At 40.7% G+C, this 27,620-nt stretch overlaps 1 protein-coding gene across 3 annotated transcripts in view; it reads left to right on the top strand.

Moving 5' to 3' along the window:
* mtcl1 (microtubule crosslinking factor 1) overlaps positions 1–13,500 on the top strand; it is a 92,031-nt gene extending 78,531 nt beyond the window's left edge. Inside the window, exons 14-16 of one of the 3 annotated variants that reach the window (XR_011978281.1) lie at positions 1,291–2,797; positions 5,391–5,618; positions 10,806–10,839. Coding sequence is in view for 2 of the 3 variants with exons in the window: in XM_072668602.1 (XP_072524703.1) it covers positions 1,291–2,797; positions 10,806–11,030 (1,732 nt within the window). In the remaining variant the exon portion in view is untranslated. Of the gene's footprint in view, positions 1–1,290; positions 2,798–5,390; positions 5,619–10,805 lie in introns of all 3 variants that reach the window. The other 2 variants (XM_072668603.1, XM_072668602.1) reach the window with 2 other exon arrangements.
* The last annotated feature ends 14,120 nt before the right edge of the window (positions 13,501–27,620 follow it).

The raw sequence follows: 27,620 nt of genomic DNA, 5'->3' as shown, positions 1-27,620 counted from the left end.
ATGCTTATTACACACTATGGCTTATTACTCAGTACTTCTGTATTCTTTCTCTATTCTTAATAGAAGTTTAAAATAATGTGTTAAACCAATTAAACTATACAAGATTAGTAACAGGTTAAACTAGAGACATCATTTAGACTAAGATAAGTAAAACAAAAAAGAGGTAGACATAATTGGGTAGCTGAGTACTGTGAACATTGCTGTAAATATTGTGAGGAGAATTTTGCTGCAGAACTCCAGAACAGATGCAGGGAAATACAAACACAGTAAATAAAATAATGTGTTTCTCATTTTGAAGGAAAATAGTTGATATCTTGCTAGTGAGTGAGGGAAAAAAAGCTAGTTGAGCACTAATTTACCAGGTATTAAATCACCACAGATATATAACACTAGACTAGATGAGGTGAGCTTTGAAGATGTTTTAAAGAGACTGCCACAGTGATGTAATAGCATGACTTTCTGTGTGAATGTTATTAGTATTTATTCTAATATTAGCGTTTTACTATGGAAATAAACACTGACTGCCCAGATAAGAAGCTTTTTTTTATTCTAACTTTCACAGCTTGCACAGTACTGTAAGTGCAGGCCTTAAGAATCTTCCCCAGACTTTTAAAGTAAGTACCCTAAAGCTGAATTTTAGGTTTCAGTGCCAGCTGGGCCGTAGACTGTTCATGACCTGATTGTCACTGAGAGAAGGACCTTTCTCCCTTGTCTTTCCCATCGGTATGCAGTGTTCCCCGCCAGCCAGGCGTCTGCATCATATTACGCAGTCAAGCGCTAAGCATTCTCTACAGTTCTGTGTGCTCAGCACTTCAGCGGGATGCAGGGTCTGAATTCCCACGCACTGGAAGAAGTGCGTCCCTGCTGATGATGCTGTCTTGTGATCAAGCCAGAAATAAATTAAATTAAGTTAATAATTAAAGAAAATCCCAGCAGTTGCTAAATTCGTTCCTTTAGACTCTTCATTATGATCGTTCCCTTCTATGGTTTCCCTGTTTCTCCTAGAATCAAGACTTTTTCATGTTTTACTTGTTATCTACTTTCAAATCATCAGACAAACCCACACACCATAGATGCAGGCAAAATGGGACCTTACCAAAAATTGTACAAAAACAATAAAATTAAAAATGGCTCTAGTTTTTACCATAAAAAAGGGGTATTCCAAAAGCTGTCTCGGATAGGCACTCATTAAGGCTGGCATACAGGCCTTTTTTCTCCACTAAGGAGACACAGTTACATGAGTATGAGTAGCGCTAACCTTGCTCCATTGTTGTCAAACTGTGTCCACAGGGCAAAATCTGTCTGCTCCATGAGTGACTTCCAGCGTTTGATGGACAGTTCTCCCTTCCTGCCAGACAAGAGCAGGCCGGGTGAGCGTGGACGGGATGACACCACCCCGCCCCTCTCTCCGGATGATCTTAAATACATTGAAGAGTTCAACAACAAAGGCTGGGAGCTCCCCACTGCCTCTCTCGCCTCCTGCCCCATCCCAGGCCCTGCACTGCCTCCACCAGTGGTGGAGGCCTGGGCTGAAAGGGCAGACTCCCGCAGACCTGCTGACCCTACTTCAGAAGCCTTCCAGCCGGCCTCTTGGTTTTTAACCACCAGTGCCACCTTGACCACCAACACAATGAGCAGCCCAGAGCACTGCCAGAGACTGCCTCTGAGGGGAGCCCCTGGACCCGATCTCATTGGGGTCCGCGTTCTGCACAGCCCTACTAGAGGTGAGAGGACAGTCCCTGGGCCTTCGGACCAAGAGTACATGTTCTCCAAAGTGGGCAAAGCCACGGCAGGGGAGGGGGAGGACGTTTTTGGGAGTAGGTGGCCTTGTGAGTTAAGAGGACACCATCTAGAGACAGGTCTGGGTTATGCATCCTCGTTGGAGCTTGAACTGTCCCGCAACCTCAGTGACGACATGAAGGAAGTGGCCTTCTCTGTCCGCAACGCTATCCGCTCCGGCTCGACCTCCATCCAGTTGCGAGATGCATCGTGCCAGACCAATGGCTTTACCACCCGCGGAACACAGACGACCCAGACCATCAGTGTAGGTTTGCAGACAGAGGTCCTTCGCACCCTCACAAGCAGTCCGCACCGCTGCCTTACTCCCAAGGGTGGTGGATCCACACCAGTCTCTTCACCCTCTCGCAGCCTCAGGAAGGTGCAGTATTCACCTGCAGCACAGGCCAAATTTGAGCGTCCCTGCTGCTCACCCAAATATGGCTCGCCCAAGCTCCAGCGCAAGCCCTCCACCACTGCCCCTGCATCTAAACCTGAGGCGTCCAGCGGTCCATCCCGAGCCCCAACACCTACAGCTGCCTCACAGCCCACGAAGGGCAACAGCGAGTCTGCCTGGGCTCGCTCCACCACCACCCGGGACAGCCCCGTCCACACCACCATCAACGACGGCCTTTCCAGCCTTTTCAACATCATCGACCACACACCCGTCACCTACGACTCACAGCAAAAGTTCAACAGGTCACCCAGCCGCTCCCGGCCTGTTGAAAGCGGGCAAACGGCCAGTTATGGGGCAGCACAGGAATTAGCCAGGGCATCCCGGGGCCGCTCGCCCAGCCCTGTGCAGCTGATAGTCGAATCGCAGGACGAGAAGAACGCAGAGACTGTTAGCATCAGACAGGATCTGTCAGCTCCGCCTGGCTACACGCTAACGGAGAATGCAGCACGGATACTAAATAAGAAACTGCTGGAGCAGGGCTTCAGGGACGAGAAGAGGCCACCCAGTTCGGGTGGGACGTCCCAAAGCAGGACGGGAGATGTGGACAAACCTGGATGCATTGAGGTAAAAGGACGACAATCACACATTCTCTCAAACTCACCTCTTATGTTCTGTGCCTTCCAACAACAGTTTACTGTGACTTAAACCCCTTAAACTTTACGTTTATTATTTGGTTATTAATCTTTATTTAAAGCTAATATGTACATTTTGTCATTTCAACACTGAGAAACTGGAGTGCAGATCCATGTACAGACAGTTTAAGGGGTTAAGTCTCTGTAAGTGAGGAATCCTTGCAACTCAATAAGTGGAATGGCATTGGCCTGTAGCTAGTGTCTGGTTTTCAGCTTTGATCCCATCATGCAGATGGTGTAGGCTCCGTATATTGATGGATCTAAACCGCATGCCTTTTGTGCAACTCTGACCGAAAAGCATGAGACAGCAGTGCTGTGCTGCAGCTTAACAATTAGTAATATTTGCTGCTTATTATTGTTTTATTGCTACGCATTTCTGCTCATCTGCCTACAGTAAACACTGTTGCTCTAATGCTCTAGTAATTATATGAACTGTTTAGCTACTGCTGATGTTGGTTGTTAAGTACGGCCCATTTGGAAGACTAACACACTAAGTGAACGTAAGAGAATAGACTGTATGATTGTATGGTAACATAAATATGTACTTGCCTGATTCGATTATCCATTTATAATGGTTTTCACAGTCGTTTCACATAATCGTTTTTACATTTTAGGATGGCAGATGGGAACCAGTGGAGAAATGAAAAAACGACTTCTGTCATTAATTTGTGATTGCTTCAAACTATAATAGACTGCCTGTTAAATGATAAGGCATTAACATTATGGCAGTGGTATGGGTGTTAGAGTGATGAGTCCATTAATCCTTGCAGAGCCCACTGTTAGGTAACTGAAATGAAAGTAACTGAAATCAGTTTTGATGTAGATTATGCCTTAAACAGATCACAATAAGTAGATAAATGTCTATAGTGAAACTAGTACAGAGTCAGGATTTGGATCAGCAAATCTGTGATGTGAGGGAAATGCTTTATTTTATAGATACTGCAAAACTCATAGTCACCAGTTGCCAATGGAGAATTATAAGTATTTAAGCTCAGCCTTATAAAAAATTGCCCTTTCTAAACTAAACACACACAAGCTTGTAAAAGACATTCCATGTATTTTATTTGAAGCTTCTAACAGACATTCATGTATATTTACCTTATATTTTGCAGTAACTCTTTCAGCAAAGAGTTCTGGCACAGTTCTGGTTTTCCATTTCTAACAACTGGAAATCCAGTTTGGAAACCAGACTGCTGCTTATATTCACATGACAGTGACATGAAACTTCCAGAAAGCCCAGAGCCACAACAGTCACGTCACAACTGCTAATTCTACTGTAACTTCCTAAATGTGTTGATGGTTAATTTGATGGTCTTCTGTACAGCACCTGAAGGCCTAACCAATGGCAGAAGCTTCTTGGATGTATTTACCTAATTTCCAAAGAAAGATGGATTCTGATTGCACTGATTCTGATTGTTTTCTGTGGGGCGATTTAAGAATTTAACCCTTTTATTTCCAATCAAACCTCAAACCCGTAGGTTCAAATGTGTGTGTTGAAAAAATACAAGGGAAATTGTAGGCATAAATGTTTTAGTTAATAGAAACTAGAGAAGGCCTAGAAGGCTGCAAGGTTTCCCATCTGCCACTAGCTCACCGTTACGGCTAATTTGGTACCTTATCTTGGTTAACCTATCACAGTTACTATGACAACAACATGTAAAATGCACCCAAACTGAATTTGTAGCACGAAAATAGCATGGAGATAAAACAAAACTACCACTAACTACACTAAAAAAACAACAAGGGTGCTACAAAGGGTTCTTTGCCAGTTTGGACCATCAGCTTATCAGCTTCTACTGATGTGAGAGAAGACTGTAAGAGAGGGAAGAACATTTGTGATGGAGTTCAGGTGGCTTCTAGTTGAAGTAGTAAGCCAGTCCTCTCTGATAAGTGAAGCCAGGGTAAATGGGAGGTGACAAGGTGGTGAAGGGCTACAAAGACTTTGTTGTGAACAAAGTAGAGATGGAATTTATAGGATGTTCGATTTGGAAACGCCACTTTGAGTGATGCCATAAAAGAACCACTTTTGGTTCCATAAAGATCCATAATTTGAAAGATTTTTTTTTCATGGAACCAAAAAAGGTTCTTTTATGGCATCGATCAAAGAAACCTTTGTGGCACCTTCAGAACTGATGAAGAATCAGAGGAATAATCAACTAATTAACTAAGACCAATCGAATTGTGACATGTTGAATGTGTTGAATACTGACAATCCATATCAGCCAGTATTACAATTATCATAGCTTCTATGGTCAATTGGACCCTAATATTCAGTAGCTACAGCAGAACATATAGTGTGAACATACAGGGTCGGTTTCCCAGACAAGGATTAAGTCTAGTCCTGGACTACAATACAGATCCTTCATTGAAAATACAATACAGTCCAGGACATGGCTCAATAACTGTCCAGGAAGCTGACCCCTAGAGTGTATAGTATTGTCTGGTGTTCAGTACACTTGTGTGTTTTTCTTCTGGATGGACAGTGAGGATGGTCATGCCAAAACCCCCCCTCACCCCTTTTACAGGTCCCACAGAGAGAGGAGTGGACCTCCTGTAGGCTGCAGTGATCTTTCGTCATGGAGTCTAATCACACAGGCCCCTTTTTGCCAGTCATCTCCTGTATCTGATGCGATTGTGTTTTGTGCTGATGAGTGTTTTCCCCTGTCTCCCTCTTCGGGTTGCCTCCAGAACCATACTGTCTTACTCACTGCTCCCTGGGGACTATAGTGGCGCTCGCGCGCACACGCCGTGCTGTAAGTTCCTCTTCTATGACTTTTTTTTTCACGTCACAGTGACCTCACCCGTGTCACGCTGCGTTTCTTTACGGACGTCTTACAGCTGCACCACCTGACCACTGCATGCCACGCGTCATTCTCACAGGGAATGGGCTCTCATTGTCGGGTGTTGTGGGAAACGTGGTGCGTGTTTATCTTTTGTGTCTCACTTCCTTTAACGTTCTGGTGGAGGTGCGAGCATGAGCATCGTTGTCTGACCAGTTAATTCCATCAAGAGGTGAAAATCTTTATCCAAAAAGCTAGCGGCGCAAAGCTTATATAGATAATAACTGACTGCATTTTTAATATACAGCACCAGCCAAAGGTTTGGACATGTGAAACTGATATTTATAAAAGCATGTGACACGGTCGAGGCTTTAGGGTAGAAGGACTCCAATTAATTTAAAATCCTGATAAAAACATAATAAATAAAATGTCCTTATTGTATAATATTACTATTTTCCAACTACACCGATCAGCCATTACATTAAAACCACTGTGAGTAACATTGTAAATTATTAACCTGTTTAATATACGCTGTCACTACAGCCCAGGGGTCATGAGTTCGAATCCTGCGCCATGCCACTTTGCCATCATCGGCCCGGAGTCTGAAAGCGCACTTGTTGGTGAAGTTGGCTGGCACAAGCGTCTGTTAGCTGGTGTGGTGGGACTGGGGACCTGGCGCTTTCCTCTGAGCGTGTCGGCTGCCTAGCGATGCCACAACGGAAGCAGAGGCGTGGCTGACCTCGCATGTATCAGAGGAAAGTTCTTATCCTTTTAGTGTTGGAAGTGCTAGGGGGAGCTACAGTACGTACTGGCAGCAAAATTGGAAGAAAACGGGAAAATTCAACTAACAAAATGAACAAAAGGTTGTTTATTTGAGCTATACGTGTTATATAGTGATAGTGATAGTGTTGGAACATTTAAATATTTAAATTTCAGGACAAAAGTAAAAAAATTTGATGTGTCCAAGATGTGTCCAAACTTTTGAATGATGTTATAACGGGATACTGTTGTCTTCAGTGGACGAAACTTCCCTCCTGAACGCTGATAGCTTTTTGGATGTTTTCATAGGTGATTAATATCACATTGTGTTTCTGATAGGTCCTGTTATGCATCTGTTTCGTCTGTTGTTGTTGTTGTTTATTATTTTACTCCATTTTCTGTCCCTTCTTTAACTCTTTTACAGTTCTTTCAGTGGGGGCCATGTTACATAACGAACTAAACACACAGCTATGTAAGCGACCTGCTCCGTCCCCTGTCAACGACTGCACACTAACACTTCCAGCTCTCCCTTCTCCTTCTTCTTGTTCTTCTTCTACCCCCTCTCGCTCTCCATCACCTGTTCGTCCCATATTTTAGCGGACTGTCAGGGTGAAACGCGGGGTACCGTTGCTGCATGCTAACGGCAGGGGGCTCTGCTGAGAGCAAGAGTGTGGTCTTCTAACTTCTAACTCCAGCTGCTTGCTCTGTGCCTTAAACCGTTAAGGGGCTATTCCTGAGAGACTGTAATGCTAATGCTAGCCCTCATTAGCAGGTCTGAAGGAGGGTATAATGGGTTCAAGACATTTATTCAAACTGCTTGGCAAGTGCTGTGCTGCTTCTGTATCGCCTCACTCTTTTCATTTGTGGCATTTGGCTGGTGCTCTTATCCGCAGCGATTTCTAAGTGATCTGTTGGCTCAGTTAAGAAATCACCTCATTACTTTTTATTTTACACAAATTCCATATTTTGTCAGATTTGAAGATGAATTTCTTTAAACTTCAAAGCTTTCTTACAGCTCAGATCTCAGTACTGGTCTCATTAAGGGTATCAGATATCACACATCGTTTTGAAAGAACCCTACAATCAAAAAGATGCATGGACTGAAAACCTACTCATGCTGAAAAGCATTGATTTTTGAAAACAGATGCATCAAGCAAGAGATTTCATGCAAATCATCTACATTCTGAAAAACAAATGTGCTACAAAGAGTTCCTTGAGCAGTGCCATAGGATATCCACTTTTGGTTAATAAAAAAGCATGTAATAGGGCCTAGTGGTGGTTCAGGACTGGATAACTAACTACAGGATAGTGGGGTCAATGCCCAGGTCCAATAAGCCTTTGAGCAAAAGACCCCAGCTTTCTGAGCTAGAATATGTGAAGAGAAGATAATATTACTGTAATGTATAAATATAATGACAATAAAAACAAGCCGTTTTAGCCTAAAATGACACCAGCGATACTTGTGTCATAAGCCCAATGCAACTCAGTTTTCTCTTAAAACTCAAATTTAAAATCTCGAATGTAATTCTTTTTTTAAAAGAAACATTTATTACAGATCTTTAAAGGCATTCCACAAGTCATATTGACAGGAAGACATATCCTTAATGTAATTCTGACCATTCATTTACATTAAATCTCATTATGTCTGTAATTACATTTTTTTTCACAAGTAAAAACTCAACATGAACAGTCTAGGATTATAAGTACTAATTTAATTTTAACTAGTAAAAAGTCAAATTTTAAAATCATTTGAATGCAGCTTTTACTAGTAGAAACTCGATTTTCAGAGATTGTCTATGAAATGTTTACTAATAATATTAGATCAACAGATTAATGACTAGTCATATTGCCAGACATACATCATATATTATTATATGTTGATTTACACTGAATTCCACTGTCTGTCTATCTATAATTGCATTTTACAAGTAATAACTCCAGTTACAGATATCTACAATTACATTTCCATTAGTACAAACTGTAGTTCTAGATATTTACAATATCATTCAGATTAGAAACAATAATTATGATATTATAGAGCTCACATCCTAAATGCACATTAAAACTAGTCAAAACCACATAAGAGATATTCATGTGCAGATATGTGGGCCTGGACTTTTTACTAGTCAGAATTATATTGTGTTGTAAATATCTGGAACTGGAAGTTTTTTACTAGTAAAAATTTAATATCCAGAACTGGAATTTTTACTAGTAAAAATAATAGAGCCTGAAACATGTAAATCAATGGTAAAATATAACTAGTTCAAATTATATTAAGGGTATGCCATGCTGGCAATATGACAAGTCAGAATGGCTTAATAGATCTGTAGATCTGATATTCTTACTAGTAAAAATTGTAGTCGAAATGAGAGTTTCTACTAGTAAAACCTGCATTACAGAGATTGTGAGTTTGAGTTTTTTACTAGTAAGAACAGAGTTAGAACTTGTATTGCTGGTGAGAATTCATGCTGTATTTTAGAGATCTGACTGCACATAACATAAATGCATATTACAACCAGTCAAAACAAGATAAGAGATCATGAATTACTATTTGAACTGGACAAGATTCATTTACGGAAATGTGGACCTGGATTTCTATTCGTAAAACTGTAATTATAGATAAAAGAGATCATGTCAATTAATGGTAACGTATGACTAGTCAAAATTACATTTAGGAAATGTCGTCCTGGCAATATGACTAGTCAGAATGCCTCTATAGATCTGTAGTTCTGATATTATTACTTTTAATACTTAATATTTCACTAGTAAAAACTGCATTACAGAGATCCTGAATTGTTTGAGTTATGATTTGCATCGCTGGTGGCATTATAGGCTAAAACAGCTTGTCCTGAAAGATATGTGTCCTGAATTTAAATGCTCTACACTCACGGATGTCATTTATGAAAATGGTTCTTCAACAGCATTGCTCAAAGAACCAAATGTAGTACCTTTACATTTTATACCAATGTAGATATAAATGAACTATAATTAGTCAATAATTAGTCTCTTTGAAAGCAGTTAGCTCTCAGTCTCTCAAGTTTACATCAGTCAGTGATGCAGTATCACCTCCTACAGTTTGTGGTGGAGGCAGGTCAACTGCTGGGAAGTCTGCAGTAGGATCACTCTAGTCTCTGGCACATTTTAGTGGGTCAGAGGAAGTGTGTTTCTGCGTAACCAGCGTGTATTTTTAGCAGAAGCAGATTATGCAACGTGTATTAGATTTCACCATCCTTCAGACGAAACCAAGAGCCTGTAGAAAAGCACTAATTATAACAGAGAGGGGGGTGTTAGTTAATACAGTAGAACAGAGAGAAAGAGAGAGAGAGCAAGAACGAGATAAAGTGAGAGAGGGGTAAGTGGTAGTATAACAGGAGTGATGGCAATCAGTACTGCTTCTTTATGAAAAGATAATTATACCTAAATCTCCATGAACTTTGATAAATCATGGAGATGCCTGTCCATACTCTACCCACAAAAACACTGTTCAGTACTAAAGCATTGTAACATATATATATATATATATATATATATATATATAGAGAGAGAGAGAGAGAGAGAGAGAGAGCGAGAGAGAGAGAGAGAGAGAGAGATAGATAGATAGATAGATAGATAGACAGTCATATCAGAATAGTATGACCAGCCCTGTTTTGTAATGAACTCTGCCCATTATATCAGCTCCACTGACCAGTTAGTAGTTCTATAATTACAGACTGTTCTTCTGCTTACTTTGTTAGCCTCCTTTCACCCTGTTCTTCAATGGTCAGGACCACCACAAAGTAGGTATTATATGGGTGGTGGGTCAGTCTCAACACTGCAGTGACACTGACATGGTAGTGGCATGTTAGTATTAGTGTTAGCGCTGGTACTAGTGGATCAGACACAGCAGTGCTGCTGGAGTGTTTAAACACTGTGTCCACTCACTGTCCAGTCTATTAGACACTCCTACCTAGTTGGTCCACCTTATAGATGTAAAGTCAGAGACAGAAGCTCATCTGTTGCTGCACAGTTTGTGTTGGTCATCCTCTAGATATTAATCAGTGGTCACAGGATGTTGTTGGCTGGATATTTCTAGTTGCTGGACTGTTCTTAGTCCAGCAGTGAGGAACAGGGTGAAAGGAGGCTAACAAAGTTCGCAGAGAAACAGATGGACTACAGTCTGGAATTATAGAACTATAAAGTGCTCCTATATGGTCAGTGGAGCTGATATAATGGTAAATGAGTGCAGAAACAGGGGGTGGTATTAATGTTATGGTTGGTCTATACAGCTCCATTCGGCATTGGAAAGTCTTGAGGTGTCTTTCTTATCTGTATGACTAAACATGTGTATGTGCAGTGTGTACATCTCTTACTGTGTGCATATATATACATATATATATATATAAATGTCTCTCCCTGATGAAGGACCTCCCGCGGTCTCCAGTGGCCCCACCTCTGGACTCCTGCTTCCTGCGTCCGGCCCGCCCTGCCAACCGGCGGCCTCCGTCCCGCTGGGCCCGCTCCCCTTCTTCTTCTCCCAACCACAAAGAACGCACAGTGAGGTTCCGCTTCCCCTCGCCCACCAGACCCGCTCAGACCATCCCAGAGATGGAGGAGCCCAGTCAGGAACTACCTCAGCCCCCCGCCTGAGGACGTCCTGCACCAGCCAAGTCCACTCCCTCTGTTCCTCCACTCTCCACTCTTCCTGCACTCTCAGAACAGACCGACACACACTATGAAACTGGTTTACAGTTAAAGGAATACCACAGCGATTTGGAACATCTGCAGGATACTTACGGCCCAGTCAACAGTTTAGGTTAGCTACGAACTGTCGAATCCAAACAAACCTATATCAGGCATCAGGAGGTGGTGAGTTTAAACCTTGACAGTGCCACAGCCATCTGTGGCCAAAACATGCAGAAAACATAACTGGCTTCACTATTTATGGGTGGCTAGGAATGGTCAGTCAGCATGATGCTAGCCGCACTACGAAAAGATCCAACGGTGCTTCATGTGTCTCAGACAAAGCACATACTAGCCTTCAAACTCCCAGTTTGGTAGGATTGAGTGATAGAGGAGACCTAGCAAGCGTTTAGGAATTGGCAGTGACTAAATTGGGCAAACCAAATCCAAAAATACTAGCCCAGTGGTTTCTATTGTAAGTTACTTTTGAACCAATAGGTTTTCTATTCTTTTCTGTACAGTTACATGCAAAAGTTTGACCACCCCTGGTCAAATGTCCTGCTACTGTAAGTAACTAAGCGATGATGAAAAAGATGATCTGATTTCCAAAAGGCATAAGGTTAAAGACGACCCATTTTCACATCTTTTCAGTTGGAAAATGAAAAAAAAATCTAATTCCCAGAGCAATGGTCAGTACTTAGTAACATCCTCCTTTTGCAAGTATCTTAGCTTGTAAACACTTTGTTTCCAGGATTTGCTGGTATTTAATTGAATACATTATGCTCTCTACCTGTGATGTTCCCCTGTGCCACTGGCTGCAACACAACTCCAGATCATTATTGATCCACATCTGTCCTTAACAGTTGGACAGGTGCTCTTTTCATGAAATTCTGCATTCAGAATTTATCATCTTTCTACAAACATACCATTGCTCATTGTGGCCAAAAACATCTTTTATTCACTCATAAAAAAGTCATATAACTCCTCGCCACGTAACTATTCACAGAAACAGAACTGCTACAGCTGTGTAAGACAGAGCTTGTGTTGAAAATCGCTGTGTTGAGTATCCCTTTAAGGACAAAACCTTTTGTGTTCCTTTTAACATTAACACTGGTCTGATTTTTGAGAGTGCACCCTGCTTCTCTATCTCTCTTCTCTTAGTCTTTCACCTCCTTGTCTATCCTTCCTCTTGTCTTCTCTCTGCTTCTCTCATCCCACCACTCTGTCCCGTTCCAGCCTGACCACACAAACACCACCAGTGTTGAAGTGTTGGAACCTTCCTGCCCCTCTAGAAGCCTTCCGGGGACCCAGGAACCGGAAACAGAAGGGCGGGGTTCCACCAGCACCAGCCAATTGGAGGAGGAGGAGGAGGAGGACGTTGTCTAGAACTTTCTGTGAGGATTCAAGGACCTGGAATGTACCTGAAGCAAAACAACACAAACTAATTCCATCAGAGGTGCCTAAAACCCCACTTGATTTCTCAACGGTCCCATAATCCCTGTGCGTCTGATGTATATGTATGCAATACATATGGATTTTTATGTGTCAGTCATATTACAGACTCCTTTTATAGACGTTCCTGAGGGGGGAAATGGTAGTAATAAGATTTGTCTAAACTGCATTAATGTTTACATGTGTTGCTGCCGGATTTTTCTTTGTTTTGTTTTTTTGTTGCATACATCACTTGTTACTTTATGTCCCACTTATGAACTTGAAGAAAACTATTTTTTTATTTTGAATGTACCATTTTGTTTGTTTGTCTTACCTTTCAAAGCTTGAATATATTTGAGGGGAAAAAACAACTCTGTTCTATTTATTTTGTACACAAATTAAAGGAGTAAAAGAAAGGAGAGAAGAAAACCGAGTCAGGGATACACGAAAACATGATGTCAACCCCACTGGTGTATTTATTTACTCAAACTGGAAAGCTGAATGTTTCATGCAAACCCAGCAGGAAGGTTAATGGCAACTGATTGTCCTTATGCATATTTTGGAAGGCAATTGTGCAAATATCATTAATTGATCTGCATGCCTTTTAAACCCTAGCACTTTAGTGCATGATATCAAATGCTGTTGTATCTCGTGCTATCTCTATAATGTAAGCGGCCCTGAACACACACATACACACACACACACACACAAACACTCTCACACACCGCTCACAGTTTGTGAAGAGGGGCTCGCTTGATCTGTAATTTTGTCGTCACCAAATTTGCATTGACACAAGTTAGAACACTTTTTAAGTCGATTATTGTAAGTATTACCCTGTCTTTGTATAGCTGTTATTATTATCGAATTCAGATGTTTTTTTTCTTTGAAGGAAAAAAACGGGATTGTAAAAAAAAACAGATGAATGTTTTAAATGAAGTCAGTGTCTAAAGTCTAATGATATAGAGTCTGTTTAATTGGTAATAAAATGAATGTGGATTTACAGAAATGCAATGAGTAACTGGTCGTATTTCACTGGTTGAGTTTGTATCGCATTGCAGATTATATATGTCATATTTTGCATGTTGTTGCTGTCACTAAAAATCTTATTGACATACTTTTTTTCACCTTTTAACATAATTTACATCTTGCAGTTGGTGTGAAATATCATGATGAATGGATCAATAGAAATGTTGCTGTTTGCTGTTTTGGAGAAACAATGTTTTTTGTGTGACTGAGACAACATACCATCAGATCACTGTCATTTTAGAGTAAAAAAGTCATTTTAGAGCATATTTTAGAGATATTAGAGATATTTTGACACAGTGTAAAGAACAGTTGGCAAATGTACCTTATGTAAAATATAAATGTTTTTTTGAATTGTGTGAAAAAAGAAAAAACTGCAAAAATAACTTTGATACAATAATTTATTCTGATAGTGACGATACTGCAATATTGCATATTTTGCATTGTATATTGCAGCTATTACACTGTATTTATTGCATATGACATTACATGCTGTAACTCACTTATTGCATTAATTGTATATATTGTATTGGGCATTATGGCTATCATATGTGTCATATATTGCATTGCATATTATAGCCACCACATATTGCATTGCATGTTTGAGCTGACACACTGCATTTGCTGCATACATTGCAATGCATATTGAAGATATATGCTGCATTTACTGCATATTACATTACATACTGTAGTTCTCATGCTGCATTTATTGCATAAATTTTATTGAGCACTATAGGTATCATGTGGCATGTGTAGATTTTTTGCATTTATTGCATTACATGTTGGGTTGCTGATATACTGCATGTATTGCATAAATTGCATTGCATATTTGTGATATTCTATATTGCATTTATTGCATGTTTTGCAATGCATATTGTAGCTTTGATTTACTCTATGTATTGCATATTTTGCAGTATATGTATTGTAGCTATCATACACTGCATTTATTGCACATAGCAGATAGCACACTTAATTAATTGCACACACTGCAATGCATATTTTAGATAGATTTAGATAGCATTTATTGCATATTACATTACATACTGTTGCTCTCATATTGATTTCTGCATTTATTGCATATACTGCATTGCATGTTGTGTATATGGTGTGCCTCAATCTGATCAAAACTGCCATAAAAGTGTGTGTCCAGAAAGAGAGAGCGCCTATGAGAATATATCTGGATGGGTGTATGGGTGTACAGGTTTAAAGCACAGTGGATTACAGGAGGTCAATTGGAACTACACACACACACGGGTCGGTTGTAAGGAGATTGCCATGCTCTCTTTATCTCTCCCAAATCCTCTTGCATCATCGGCACTGCCGTGCCATCTTTAGCGGGAGCTTCAGCACTGAATAAAGTGATGCAGAGAATGTGCTTGATTTCAATCTGTGCATCATTTTTAATACATAAAACATAAAAAAGATTACATATACGACCTGTAAACCTACATAAATTTTGCCATGTAGACAGATACAGGCCGGCAGCTTCAGGTAATATTCACATCAGCCATCAGAATTGGAGGGAAATGTGATCTCAGTGGTTTTGTTGTCAGATTTGAGGATTGAGTGTTGTTGGGCTGGTTTGAGTAGTTCTAGAAATGCTGATCTCCTGGTATTTTCAGCACAGCAGTCTCTAGAATGGCGTAATAAAGAGAAAAACATCCAGTGACTGGCAGTTCTGAAGGCAGAAACCTGCCAAACTGCCTCGTTGTTGAGAGAGGTCAAAGGAGAATGGCTGGAGACTGGTTGCAGCCAACAGAACGGCTACAGTAACTCAGTATGAGTCCCGTGAGCAGAAAGGCATCTCAGGATTCGCAACACAGCGGACCTCAAAGTGGGTGGATGGGCTCCAACAGCAGAAGACCACGTTGAGTTCCACTTTTGTCAGCCAAGAACAGAAAGCTGAGGCTGCAGTTAGGCATATAGAAACGCATCAGTGGAAAAAATTTACAGATAACAGGTCTGAAAGAGCTGCTGTAGGGAATGTGAGAACCATCTACTGTTCCACCAGGCTGTGGACCCCTGTGGAAATGCATTTTTAGAAAAGTGTGAATGGTATCTGGTCACAGTATATCCAGATAAAATCGGGATATGAAATGCATGTTAATGGCGTAAATAAAGTGTATAATAAAGTAACTCCTCGTGTCTGTGATGGTGAATCGTTGCTTCGGTTTCTTGTAGGCCCCGCTTATGTTTTTGCCAATGAAAGATTTTGTAGTCACTTGACTACTATCTACTGACCAAACTCATCCAAAGAATATGGTGGATGTGAGAAATCACAGAAAGTGTTCAGAGAGGGAGAGCGGTGTTACTGAGATTTCTACTTTGTCCAAAACAACCACATGAATTCCTCCAGGCCTTGTTCTACTGAGCTGCCACTTCACTTCACCGCCCTGTAACCCATTTTATCGCACTAGATGTGATATTGTGCCTGGATTGCACATTGCGAGGGTCTGTAACTGAAGCTGTAAGTCATAGCGAAGGGGAACCTTTGTCTGAAGCCCAGGAAATGGCAGGTAAATAATTAATGTGGTGCTCAAAGTCATGGAGGGAGAAGGAGAATGGTGGAGAACTGAGAGTGGGGCAGTGAGGGAAAAGATGGCACGCCAGGACAGAGGAGAGTGAGCGAGTGAATTATTCAGACCAGAGAGAGAGAGAGAGAGAGAGAGAGAGTTTATTGCTAAAGGATTTCATTTCCAAAGATGTTCTGAATGAAATGAATTCCAAAATTGAATTCCAAATTTCTGCATAATTTAAAGTGATATGAATGAAGTTATAAAATAGCTGCATTTTGGGAGGAGGAACATTCCTGAAGCCACTCCTCCCTAAACTAACGTCCTATAAATTACATCTTTCCCTTGTTTTCCACGTGTCTATTGCAAGTCTGCGCAACCCTCTACCACCCAATCACCTCCCCTTTAACCCCGGTCATCTATCATTCCCGGCTCCACACACTTGACTTGGCTTCCTACCACAAAGCAAAAGCCACCCCCTCTCTCACAGTCTTCTCCCAAATCATCATAAGCTACCGTTGACAGCCATTCAGACAGAAACAGTCGTTCAGAGTTTGGTGTGAAATGGTTTGCTGCAGAGAAACTGACCGACTGATTTCTTTACAGTGGTGGTAGTAGGGACCAGGGGTCACTGGGGCTGCGACGGTAAGAGATTTGCACGGTATGATAAACTTCTCCGAAAATATGATGGTTTTACTGTATCCCAGTATACGTAGCTCTTCTCTTGTTCCCGCTCTTCTTATTATTCTTATTATATGGAAAACAGGGTTTTTGGTTAAACAAAAGCAGTGCAATAGTTAAAGCTTGAAGCAATTAATAAATAAATGAACATGTAAAATGTCTCTATTTTGAAAATAAATAAATCCAAAAGCTGCAAGCTGTGAGATGGAGCTCTTTTTTAACTACCAGCTAATGATTATCCTCATTATGAATGAATCTGCCGATTAGTTTTTCCATTAATCGATTGATTGTTTGGTTTTTAAAATGTATTAATTGTCATAGCATGGTATACCTTAAACCAGTATACTGCTGCAACCCTAGGGATCATAATGTCTAGCTAGGATTTAGAGCTTTGTTGCTGGTGTACGTTGCCACTCAATTATGTCATGTGTAAAACGCTATGAAAGACAGTGTTATGAGTTGTAGTTCTTTCCAGCAGGCATCAAATGAAGGTTCTTCAAGCCTTTTCTGGGTCCTTCATGCTCTTCGTGCATTTTGGAGATATGAGGTGTTTCTTTGCATTCCAACAAGGGTCCCACCATGGTTTTGGAATATGTATAATCTTGTTGGAAATCCTAACTATGCCCCAGGTGGGACTCAACCCCACAATGTTCTGCACTTCTTTCACAGTTTTGTTATGACCTGGATAAAATGTTAGAAATCTCTTATTTAAGGCATCTATTAGAGCTCAATAGTCTCGGAACATCTGCCATGTTGCCAATCCAAACAATGACCCCGATGGGACTAGAACCCACAATCCCCTGAGGGTGTTTTATCCATTAGGCCCCTGGGGCTTACGAAAAGGATATGGTTACATCAGCTTACACTTACAATTTGGCATTGCATAACAATTTACTGTTTGATCAAGCTGTGGAAATAAAAACTTGATAAATAGATAGATAAATAATACAAATCAGAAAAACGACATGGGTCAGAAGACAGATGGGGTTACACTAAGGATGGTCATAGTATTGATTTCTCCTCAGGCCTCAGCTGTGTTTCATCACAAGACACTGACTCGAAAGCTCAGGGCACATAGGAAGTTAAGGGGCAAATCAAAGAATCAATAATGCACAATCAATACCTCTGACTGTGAAGACGAAAGTGATTTTACCATCATGGACCAAATATGGAAATACTCATTTTGAGCTGATGTTATTTTTCCATTTGATTTGAGTTCCTTTAAATGCTTTGACAAGAAAGACTCCACTTCCCAGAATCCCTATATGCTGTTTTCTGTCACATGATTAAGCTAAGCATTATTGTGTGTGTGGATGCATGCTAGAAGTCATCAGGGAAAACACAACCGTATTGTAGAGGTGAGGACATTCTACTGGTTCTCTACCAGTGTTCTTCCCTCTACTTCCCAGCTCTACCAGTTGTCTGATCCTACCACAATTTCACAGCTCCACCACTATACTTTAAGGTATAGAAACCACCACTACTCAGCCATAATACACAACTCTTCAGAGGTCCTCACAAATATACTAATACCAGTCAGTGTGTGTTTTCAGCCTGCTGCTTTAGCGGTTCTGCTGACGTTGCAGACTCCACCAGCTGACCCTCCATCAGAAGCGCAAAGCATCACACTCCTCTGCACCTGCTCCTCACACGTCTCACACCTACGTCAGCCTCCACACACACACACACACACACATTCCGCCATTCTCATCCTCACTGTGCAACCGTCACTAGCCTCCCACTGCAAAACCAGGCTGCTGCTAAAGCTACACTCTTCACTCAAGGTTGAAAAATGAAGGCTGCAGGGGTCATAAGTTGAACACTGTTGTAGTCTTATGGCACACGGCCTGCAGCCGATATTGTAGAGTGAATTAGGGTTGTGATCTAATCTTGTCCACCATGAAAATCCGATTTTCACCAGGGAGCAGAAGTGTGACTTATTTATGCCTCCCCTGGAGGGGGCTTTGTCAGTCCAGTACCTACAGAACCTCTGTGCTTTTGACCTCAGCGCTTGTGGCTGGTCACTGCAGACTCTGCAGTAAAGGGGCGTGTTTTTTTGCACTTGACAACTCTAATGAATTATGCAGTGTTGTGGACAGTCAAGGGGGTTTAACTGCTTCAGGGCCACACATACACACACTTCCACCCTTTCTCTAGGGACATCTCTGCTCATCAGAGGTAAGTGAATGGGACACTTTATTGTATTTTGTGTCTGTTTGTCAATGTGAATATGGTGAATTTAAAGTGTGCTGTATGTATGCCGTAGCTGTATGACTGTAGGTATGGCCTTCTTTCAGGAACGTTGAGGCCATAAGTAAATATTATAATAAATCATTTTGGAAATGCTTGTTTCCCCACAATTCCCAGTAATAATCACTTATTGATTTTCTTTTTTTTTTCCTTCTTCCTGGTCATGGTCACAGTAAATACGGAGCTCACACAGATTTATTGGTGCAGTCCATCACAGGCTACCCCACACACCCCTGCACCCACACACTTACACCTAGGAGCAACTTAGCATGTGATTTTAGGAAAGGATGGGAAGAAACCCATGTAAACATGAGAAGAACGCACTAAATTCCTCAGTGATCAGACAGTGAACAGAGCAAGAATCAAACCCACAACCCTAGACCCTTGGACCTATGCAGCTCACACACACAGCCAAACCAGAAATCCAGGCAAATTCACCCAGACAGGCTTTAAAACCCGCAGCCACAGAGCCGAGAAGCTAACATGCTAAACGCTACATCACTTTGCTAAAAGTACAGAGACAAAATCATGATGCTGATCAATGATGCTTCACCTGGCCAATTAGATAACGACATCAGGTGGCCAATCAGATAGCAGAATTCAGCTAGCCAATCAAATAACAAGATTAAATTTGTCAGTCAGAGGAAAGATTCAACTGACAAATCAGGAAACGTGATTTTATTAGCCAATTGAATAATACGGCATGTTCCTCAGGGAAAAGGGCGTGGCCGACACACAGACAACATGGAGGCAAGGTAGGAGCAGGGTAGGCTCATTGCCCTCATCATGGGGTGTCGTGAGGGCTGGCCCAGGGATCCCCTGCCTCCTCATCCGCCACAATAACATGATACAACTAGCCAATCAGATTGCAGGCCTCAACCCTTTTGTGGAGAACCTTCAGCCTGCTGAACGTGTGTAAGTTACATTCCATGTCCATTGTGCTCCTCATCTAAAAGAGCATTGTTCTTGCCTAGTACCTAGTCCTAGTAGAAAATAGCAGTAAAAAGTGAGACATAAGTAAATAAACCAGATGCATTGTGGGTGTGTTGTGTGTTTTTGTTACTAAATACTTTTTGATGTGGTGTTAGTCTATAACCTTGTTAAGTCACTAATATTAAAGATCCTGGCTCTATACGTCTAGCAGTCTTAGTGGATCTGCATAGATCCATCATCATCAAGCAGACGACACCACAATGGTCGGCCACATCAGCGATATGATAGTGTGTTTGGTACTGGTATGCCTGTATCAGGTACGACAGTCTTTTTGAAACTATGAAACTCTGGCTCTCCTAAGTTGAGAGTGGTCCACCACCCGAAAAGAATCCTAACAGTAGCCAGATGTTGAATTTTAGTTGAAAATGAAAAACAGTTTGATGTCATTGCCCAATGTTGGCTATGGACACTCAACACCTCTCATCTGGTTAAGAAGGAACATCAGTGTCTTTCCTAAAGAGACTGAGGACGTATACTGCAGCACCATTGACGGCATCCTATCCAACTGCGTGACAGGGTGGTCCGGCAGCTCCACTGTGGCTGACAGGGAGGCCATGTATAAGTGGTGTGTATTAAGAGTGCTGGACCATCCTCCCATTCCACTCACATGGTGTATAACCTTCTACCACCGTGCAAGAACTAATAGGCTCAGGGCCAGCTTCGGCAATACAGAGGAATCTATCTATATAGTGATTGTTGATGATGTGATAGGTTACTATTGCCTATCATGGATCAGTGCTGGGTTACTCATCAATCATCTGTCAAGTGATTGCTTGATTACTCCTTTTTTACTCTAACTTAGATGTTAGGTGTCTATTGGAATGGACAGCTCTTATTGTAGTAAAAACACACACACAGTGAAAGAGCTTCTCCTATAGGCAGCATAAGGCAACCACATGCACTAAGCTGTAGGTTGTCATGCCAACATCTCAAACAGGCCCGATTTTCATCCAGACGGGAGGAACTCCAGCTGGATAGAAGGCCTTTCGTCCTCCAGAGCTCTGAGTATTGTTTACTTTCTATAAAACCCACTCTGTCTCTAGCGAAGTCAGACTTTCCAGGAATGAATCATTTGGGTTCGGCCCTTTTGGAATCATGTGTGTGTATATGTGTGCGTCAGAGTGCTGCTAGAAAACGCCAAGGTAACCTCCCAAAAGCTGGGTGTCCACTGTGTCCATGATGTTATTCTTCACTAAAATAAGGCCTTACTGCGTTTTCAGAAAGGAAGAATATGGAAGCACAGAAACTAGAATAGTGGCCTGGCATACTGCCTCAGCATACACACACACACACACACACACACACACACCCTACGACACTGAAATAACATCCGGCAGAGTGGGAGCAGAAAAGCACATCGTTTTGACACACTACACATGATAACAGTCCGGCCGAGCCAGAGGCAGGATGTGCTCTCCACACATACAGAGTCAGTAGAACAGCGACTGCTGGCCAGAATGTCAGCATACAGTCTTGTCTGCTCCACGAGAGAAGTGACGCTGGCTACCAGCTCATTCCTGAACAATTGATGGGGCCCTAAATGACATTCTGCTCTGGGCCTCCACCCTGCTGAATCATTTTATTACTCATGTAAAAAAAGAACAGAGTAAGTTATAACAACCCCAGTTTCACCAATTACAAATACGCTGATGGTGTTGGAGGTACCCTAAATGCCCAGACACTACGTTACAAGCCTATTTACAACCCTGTTATTTTGCCTGAGAATGGATGAGGACTTTCCTTTATAGGGGGCTTAAACACCTTCCAAAAGACATTGTGAAAAGATTGAATTTGGATCATTCACATCACATTTGGAGGTAGTCAGAAAGGGATCGAGTCCACATTTAATACAAGTGTAAACTAGAAGCGGAGCCAGACATTTTCAACATCCGGGGTCTGCTGTGCCTTCAAGTGCATGTTGGGCGGTATATTTATTTTATTTATTTTTTTAATGAAATAACAGTTCTAGATGATATATATATATGTATGTATATTTATATTTATTTATTTTTATTAAATAACAGGTGCGTTGTTTATTGTTGCTATATGTTTAACGCGATGTTGAGCCAATTTTCTACAGAGCATGCGCACTTTCGCCCTCTCCTCACTCTGCGTGTCGTCTCATTAAGGAGCTCATGTCGCGTCCCAGCTTTAATAGAGTCCCTTTATTTATTTATTTATTTTAAGTTAAACCGCTGTTAAACTGTCTAAAAGGACCGTATTTTCCAGTTTTAAGTAACTGACATATGCGAGTATTCTGTGGAGAAAACAGGTGAGTTCAGACAGCGCTATCTAGCTGACTAAGGAAAAGGTTGCAAACATGAAAATTGTTTATGTCTTAATATGAGTAAAAGAGGTCAAAACAATATAAACGATAGAAGTTTAGTTAGAAAAGCTTCGTTCCAGCTAACTTGTTTGCTAGCAGAGCTATGCTCATCTTAGCATTAGCGCCTGTTAGCATTGTTGTTATGAGCATTAACGTATAGCTACGAAACTGAGGGTGAAATTCTGTTGTGCATTGATTCAGTCGTGTTTCGAGCTTAATATGCTTTAAGTACCGTCACTAAACGACGTGCTGCATCGTTCAGGCCGTGTTTAAAGATTTTATTAAAAAGGGAAAAGCGAACGGATTTCCTAGGTCAAAGATGGCGAGCCGAGCCGAAACTACAACTCCCAGTGTGCTCTGCGAGTGGCCTCAGCAGCGCCACAGACAAGAGAGAGACCCTGGAAACCTGCACCCACACACAGACCTCAGTGCTGCTTAATAGAGACCATCAGAGGGGTGTATGTACGTTTGGTCAAGATCTGCCCCACTAAAAATGTAAATCCGTATGATATCACAAAACAACGATGTTAAGTCGTCCACAAACACTGCAACATTAATTAATTATCTGTAATTAATTAATTAAATACAGATAAATATGTACATATGTATACATATATATATATATATATATATATATATATATATATATATATATACACACACACACACACGCACTATTTCATCTGTGTATATATATATATATATATATTTTTTTTTTGCTTATATTTCTATATTTTCTTTTTTTTTTTTTTTACTTAAATGTAACTTATTTTATTTTTATTCTATTTTTCTTTTGCACTTTATTTCATTAAGGTTTAGTTAAGTTTAAATTTAGATCTTTATTGTATAGCTTTGATGTGGGCAGACTGTCAAAAAAGCATTTCACTGCAAGTTATACTGTGTATTACTATGTATGTGACATAAAATTTGATTTGATTTTTTTAATTACTGAAGTTTGATATTATAATTAAACACGTCACATCTAAGACAGATATATACGTCATTTCGTCACATCATCTAGAAACCCCCTTGATGCAATTTATAAGTGGTACAAACAGTATTCTCAGTTTCCGGCACCACTTGAACGCAGCATTAGTCTACCCGGGTAGTAAAGATTTAAACTTTCTGATACATATAGACACACAGAAGGGAGACAAGACCACAGTAAAGAAAAAGTGATCATAACAAATGATGTTTTGTTGTTTCAATTGAAATTGTTTATACTCTTGAAAGCTGAGCTGAGTACTATATGTATATTGTTGTTTATGGTTGTTGTATCTGACCTCATATGCTTTCTTATTGATGATTAATTCAGGGTTTAAATCTAAACAGAGACATATTGGACTGAAATACCATTGCTTCTACCTGACCTTGCAACAAAATATTATTACTGGTCCAAACCTGCAGAAGAGCTGTTCCTAATCTTAAGGTTGATGTATTCTGCTAATCTATTGAGGTACGATTACAGTGTGCCGTGAGCTAGCTAGTGTACCTGCTAGGTTGTGTGTATTTGCACTACACTATTAGAATTAATGTATAATGTTCATTTGTTATATTTTACTTACTTAATGTTTCATATTATTTGATGTTCAGTAGAAAGATGTTGGATTTTAGTTGAGAATGAAAATTAAGTTAATGTCAAAACCGACATCGGCTTGACTTCAACCTCTAACGTTGTACAGATGTTGAATTTTGAAAGGAAGTCAAAGTTACATATCCATTAAAAACAACGTTTGGCTGACCTCAAGCCTCAGATGTTGCATTTTGGTTACTTAACACCATGATTTATAACCGTCACTTAAACATCTAACAACGTCAGGATTGCACGTTGTGTGGATGTCAACATAATGACGTTAAGCAGACATTGGGTTTTGAGGTTCACCATACATTACAGCTAAATATTGTTGGTATTTTACATAAACATCACGTTGGCATGTGGCTTTTGGGAGACACTGGATTTTGGTTACTTAACATCATAATATTAATTTTTGGTCACCCAATGTTGCAACCTACATTCAAAGCAGGAAGCAACAGCTGTTGACGTTGCTGGTCAGCTGGGTGCACACCAGAAAAGTGGTTTCTGATAAAGTGGCCAGTGAGTCTATTAGGCTATAAATAACTCCGAACTCTCTTTCTTGCTCTCTCTTTCTGTGAGTAGAATATCAAAGCTTCTGTAAAATACTCATCATCGTACACAGTTTCCAGTATGTGTGTAAATTTTTATCTTCAGCCAGAAAAAGAAATAACCACAAATTGTTTCAGCTGTAATTCTGTCGTCGGCTACATGACACATAATCGCTGATGTTGGGTATTTGTCCTAGTATATCAGCTTCGTGCTCTGGAGAGTGAAATAAATAGTCTTCTCTTGTCATTTCCTTTTTGTGTTCTGTCGTAAAACTGTCTGTGGTCTTCAGACGAGCGTTCCCTTCTGTACTGTTTTATTCAGAGAATGGGAGTAGCAGTCCACTCACTAATACATCATCATATCTTACCATCAGCGCTCTTATTCAAGACTCTTGCTGGATTCCCCGGTTGACTTCTAAGCCAATGCAATGCAATTAGCTGATCTCATTTACGTGAACGAGTCCCCGGGCTTATCTTGTTGCCAGGGCCTTTGTTTTTTTTTTTAATCTAACAAAGTGACCGGGACTTCCCATTTAAGCAAAATGGACTGGATGGAACTTCAACTTAACCCAATTAATGGAATAGCTCAGTCTTACTTTACATGTAAATATAAGCTCTTCACCATCATTTCAATTAGTCTCTCAAAACCAGCTCCATTTAAATGTACAGATTTACAAACGCACACGCCATCGCTTAAAGCTTAATCCCGTCTCAATCTGTGACCGTCTTCGCAAATTGAATAAGTATAAGTAAGGGAATTGGATTTGATAACGTTTGGGCTCTCTAAATGTCCTCAGCAGGAATGCGGAAGATTATTTTATGCTGACGTTGATGGGTTTTCACTCCCAGTGGCGTAACAAGGATTTAATGTTTATTAGGAGCCTGTGATGCTATAAAAGTAGGCCTACAGTATTTGAAGTACAGTGGAGTATTGCCTAAATCATTCATATGCGTTTCATAGCAGCACAAAAACACTGAACGAAAGTCCTGACCCATGTAACGTGCTAGCTGTATTAGCTAGTCATGAGCTTTCATGCACAACATCACCTCCTTGTTTCTGCACTCATTGTACGTTATATCAACGCCACTGACCATAGAGGAGCGCTACACAGACTGTAGTCCATACTTTGTTAGCCTCCTTTCACCCTGTTCCTCAATGGTCAGGACCTCACAGGAGTCCATTTCTTGAAGGGTCAGATCTGTTGTGGCAGCACAAGGGGACCTACTCAATATTAGGCAGGTGGTTTTAAGGTTATGACTGATCGCTGTACATATGCACAGAGTGCAATGTCTACTAGTACAGTATGGTTGTCCAACACAGTGCTGCTTAAATTTCCTTCATTTTTGTCACATTGCCATTGTAAGCACACCCCTTGAGCCACAGGTGATGTGATAATCCTACAGTGTATCTGGACTGTGTCTTTGCTTGGTTGAAGTCCTATAAGCACATTGCCATTTAGTAACTAAGAGTGTTAATGTTACAATGCTATACCATTACAGACTGCAGAACTGAGACCTGAATATACCAGCATGGACCACGCCCTAGGACGACTCCCCGTAGCTGAGGTGGGCCATGGAGAAAAGTGAGGAGACAGAGTGGAGATGGGTGCGAAGTTGCTAGTCACAGAGGTGAGGGTGGAGGGTGTATATAGGGCTGAGGAGAAGGAGCTTTAGAAATTTTAGTTATGTCATAACTAAATAGTTATGTAATATTCCTCTCTAATGTTTACAAGGGAATATCAAGAAAATCAGCTTCACGCATCATCATCTGCACAGGCACAGATAGCAAAAAGCAGTTTAAAACTGAGAAAATATATAAAGGCTTAATAGAAATCATTTTAGCCCAAAAAAGGGCGAACTGTAAAATTGCATAGATGCATAGTGTACAGATGCTCCTCACAAAAAAATCACTCAGCAGTGCACTAATGCCTGCTTTTAATTCTCAGATTGACTGAGTAATTGTGAGAGGAAGGGGGAAAGTTAAGATTGGTAATTGAGGGCATGCATTTATGGTGAGGAGATTCTTCCCAGTGCGCATGCAACATCGAAGTGACGTCTTCTTTTATTTTTTGAAAATGATTTTGACGTTGATGTAACATTGAAATGTGACATTAATATTTTGGTGTTTTAATCAGTGTTGGGCTGTGTCCCAAACAGAAGGCCGCTGCCTCAATGCCTTGCTGCCTATGCTGTCTCATAAGTCAGTACCTTAGTGTAGCCGTACTGCATACCGAGACGCAGTTCGAAGACAGCAGTACCTAGTGACGTTGCCAGAATACAGGCAACTACTGTCTGTAAGCTGGTGACATAAAACAACTTACATTTGTACAGATTGCTGCTTGCTTCTGCCATGTTGCATATTTTTATAAGTAGTTCAGACCAGAAGAGGATGCCCACCCCGTGAGTCTTGGTTCCTCCCACAAGTTTCTTTGTCCAGCTTAGTTTAACCCCTGCCATTGTCGCTTTTGGCTTGCTCACTTCGTTATATTGTCTTATATATGTCTTGTTGATCTCTTTTCCTATTACTGGATTTCTGTAAAGCTGCTTTGTAACAACGGCAGTTGTTAAAAAAAAAAAAAAAAAGCACTGTACAAATCAATTAGATTTGATGCAAGGATCATGGGATATGTAAAGCGGTGAAAGAGGTGCATCTATGCTGCCTTTATAAATGGGAAAGATGAAGGTACCATAGCAGCCCACATTTTATACAAACATTTAATTAGGACATGACCTGGTACCTTCCTGTCTTCAAATACTGCCTGAGTGTTTCAGATACAGCCTTGAATGTTGGTTTGGGTTGAAACCAAAAATGATGCTAAATGTTTGTAGAATATATCAGCATTTCAGTTGTTAAATGACTAAATGTTGGTACTATATTACATTATGTACTTTGCAGCCAGACATTATTGTGCCTTTCATATTTTAAGTTGTCATTTAAAACCAAGAAGGCAGATCTCATGAGCTGTAAAACATACACCCTTACAAATACTTGGTTAACTGAAGATCAGTGAATCTGCGCAGCATATATGCGGTAGATCCTATTTTTATAAGGGGAAAATCTCTGCATTTGATTACTTATTAAACAACCAGGGCTTTTATTAGTAAATCCTTGAACGTATTTAAGGTTTTGTGTTGTACATAACATAAAGGTTTGGTGGAAAAGCAATTTCTTAATCTTAATTTCCTCAACAAACCACATTCACTAAAGAAATCTAC

The sequence above is a fragment of the Salminus brasiliensis genome, chromosome 23, assembly GCF_030463535.1.
Source record: "Salminus brasiliensis chromosome 23, fSalBra1.hap2, whole genome shotgun sequence".
Lineage (NCBI taxonomy): Eukaryota > Metazoa > Chordata > Actinopteri > Characiformes > Bryconidae > Salminus > Salminus brasiliensis.
The sequence above is the reverse complement of the archived record's forward strand: the minus strand, read 5'-3'. Positions and strand labels throughout refer to the sequence as shown.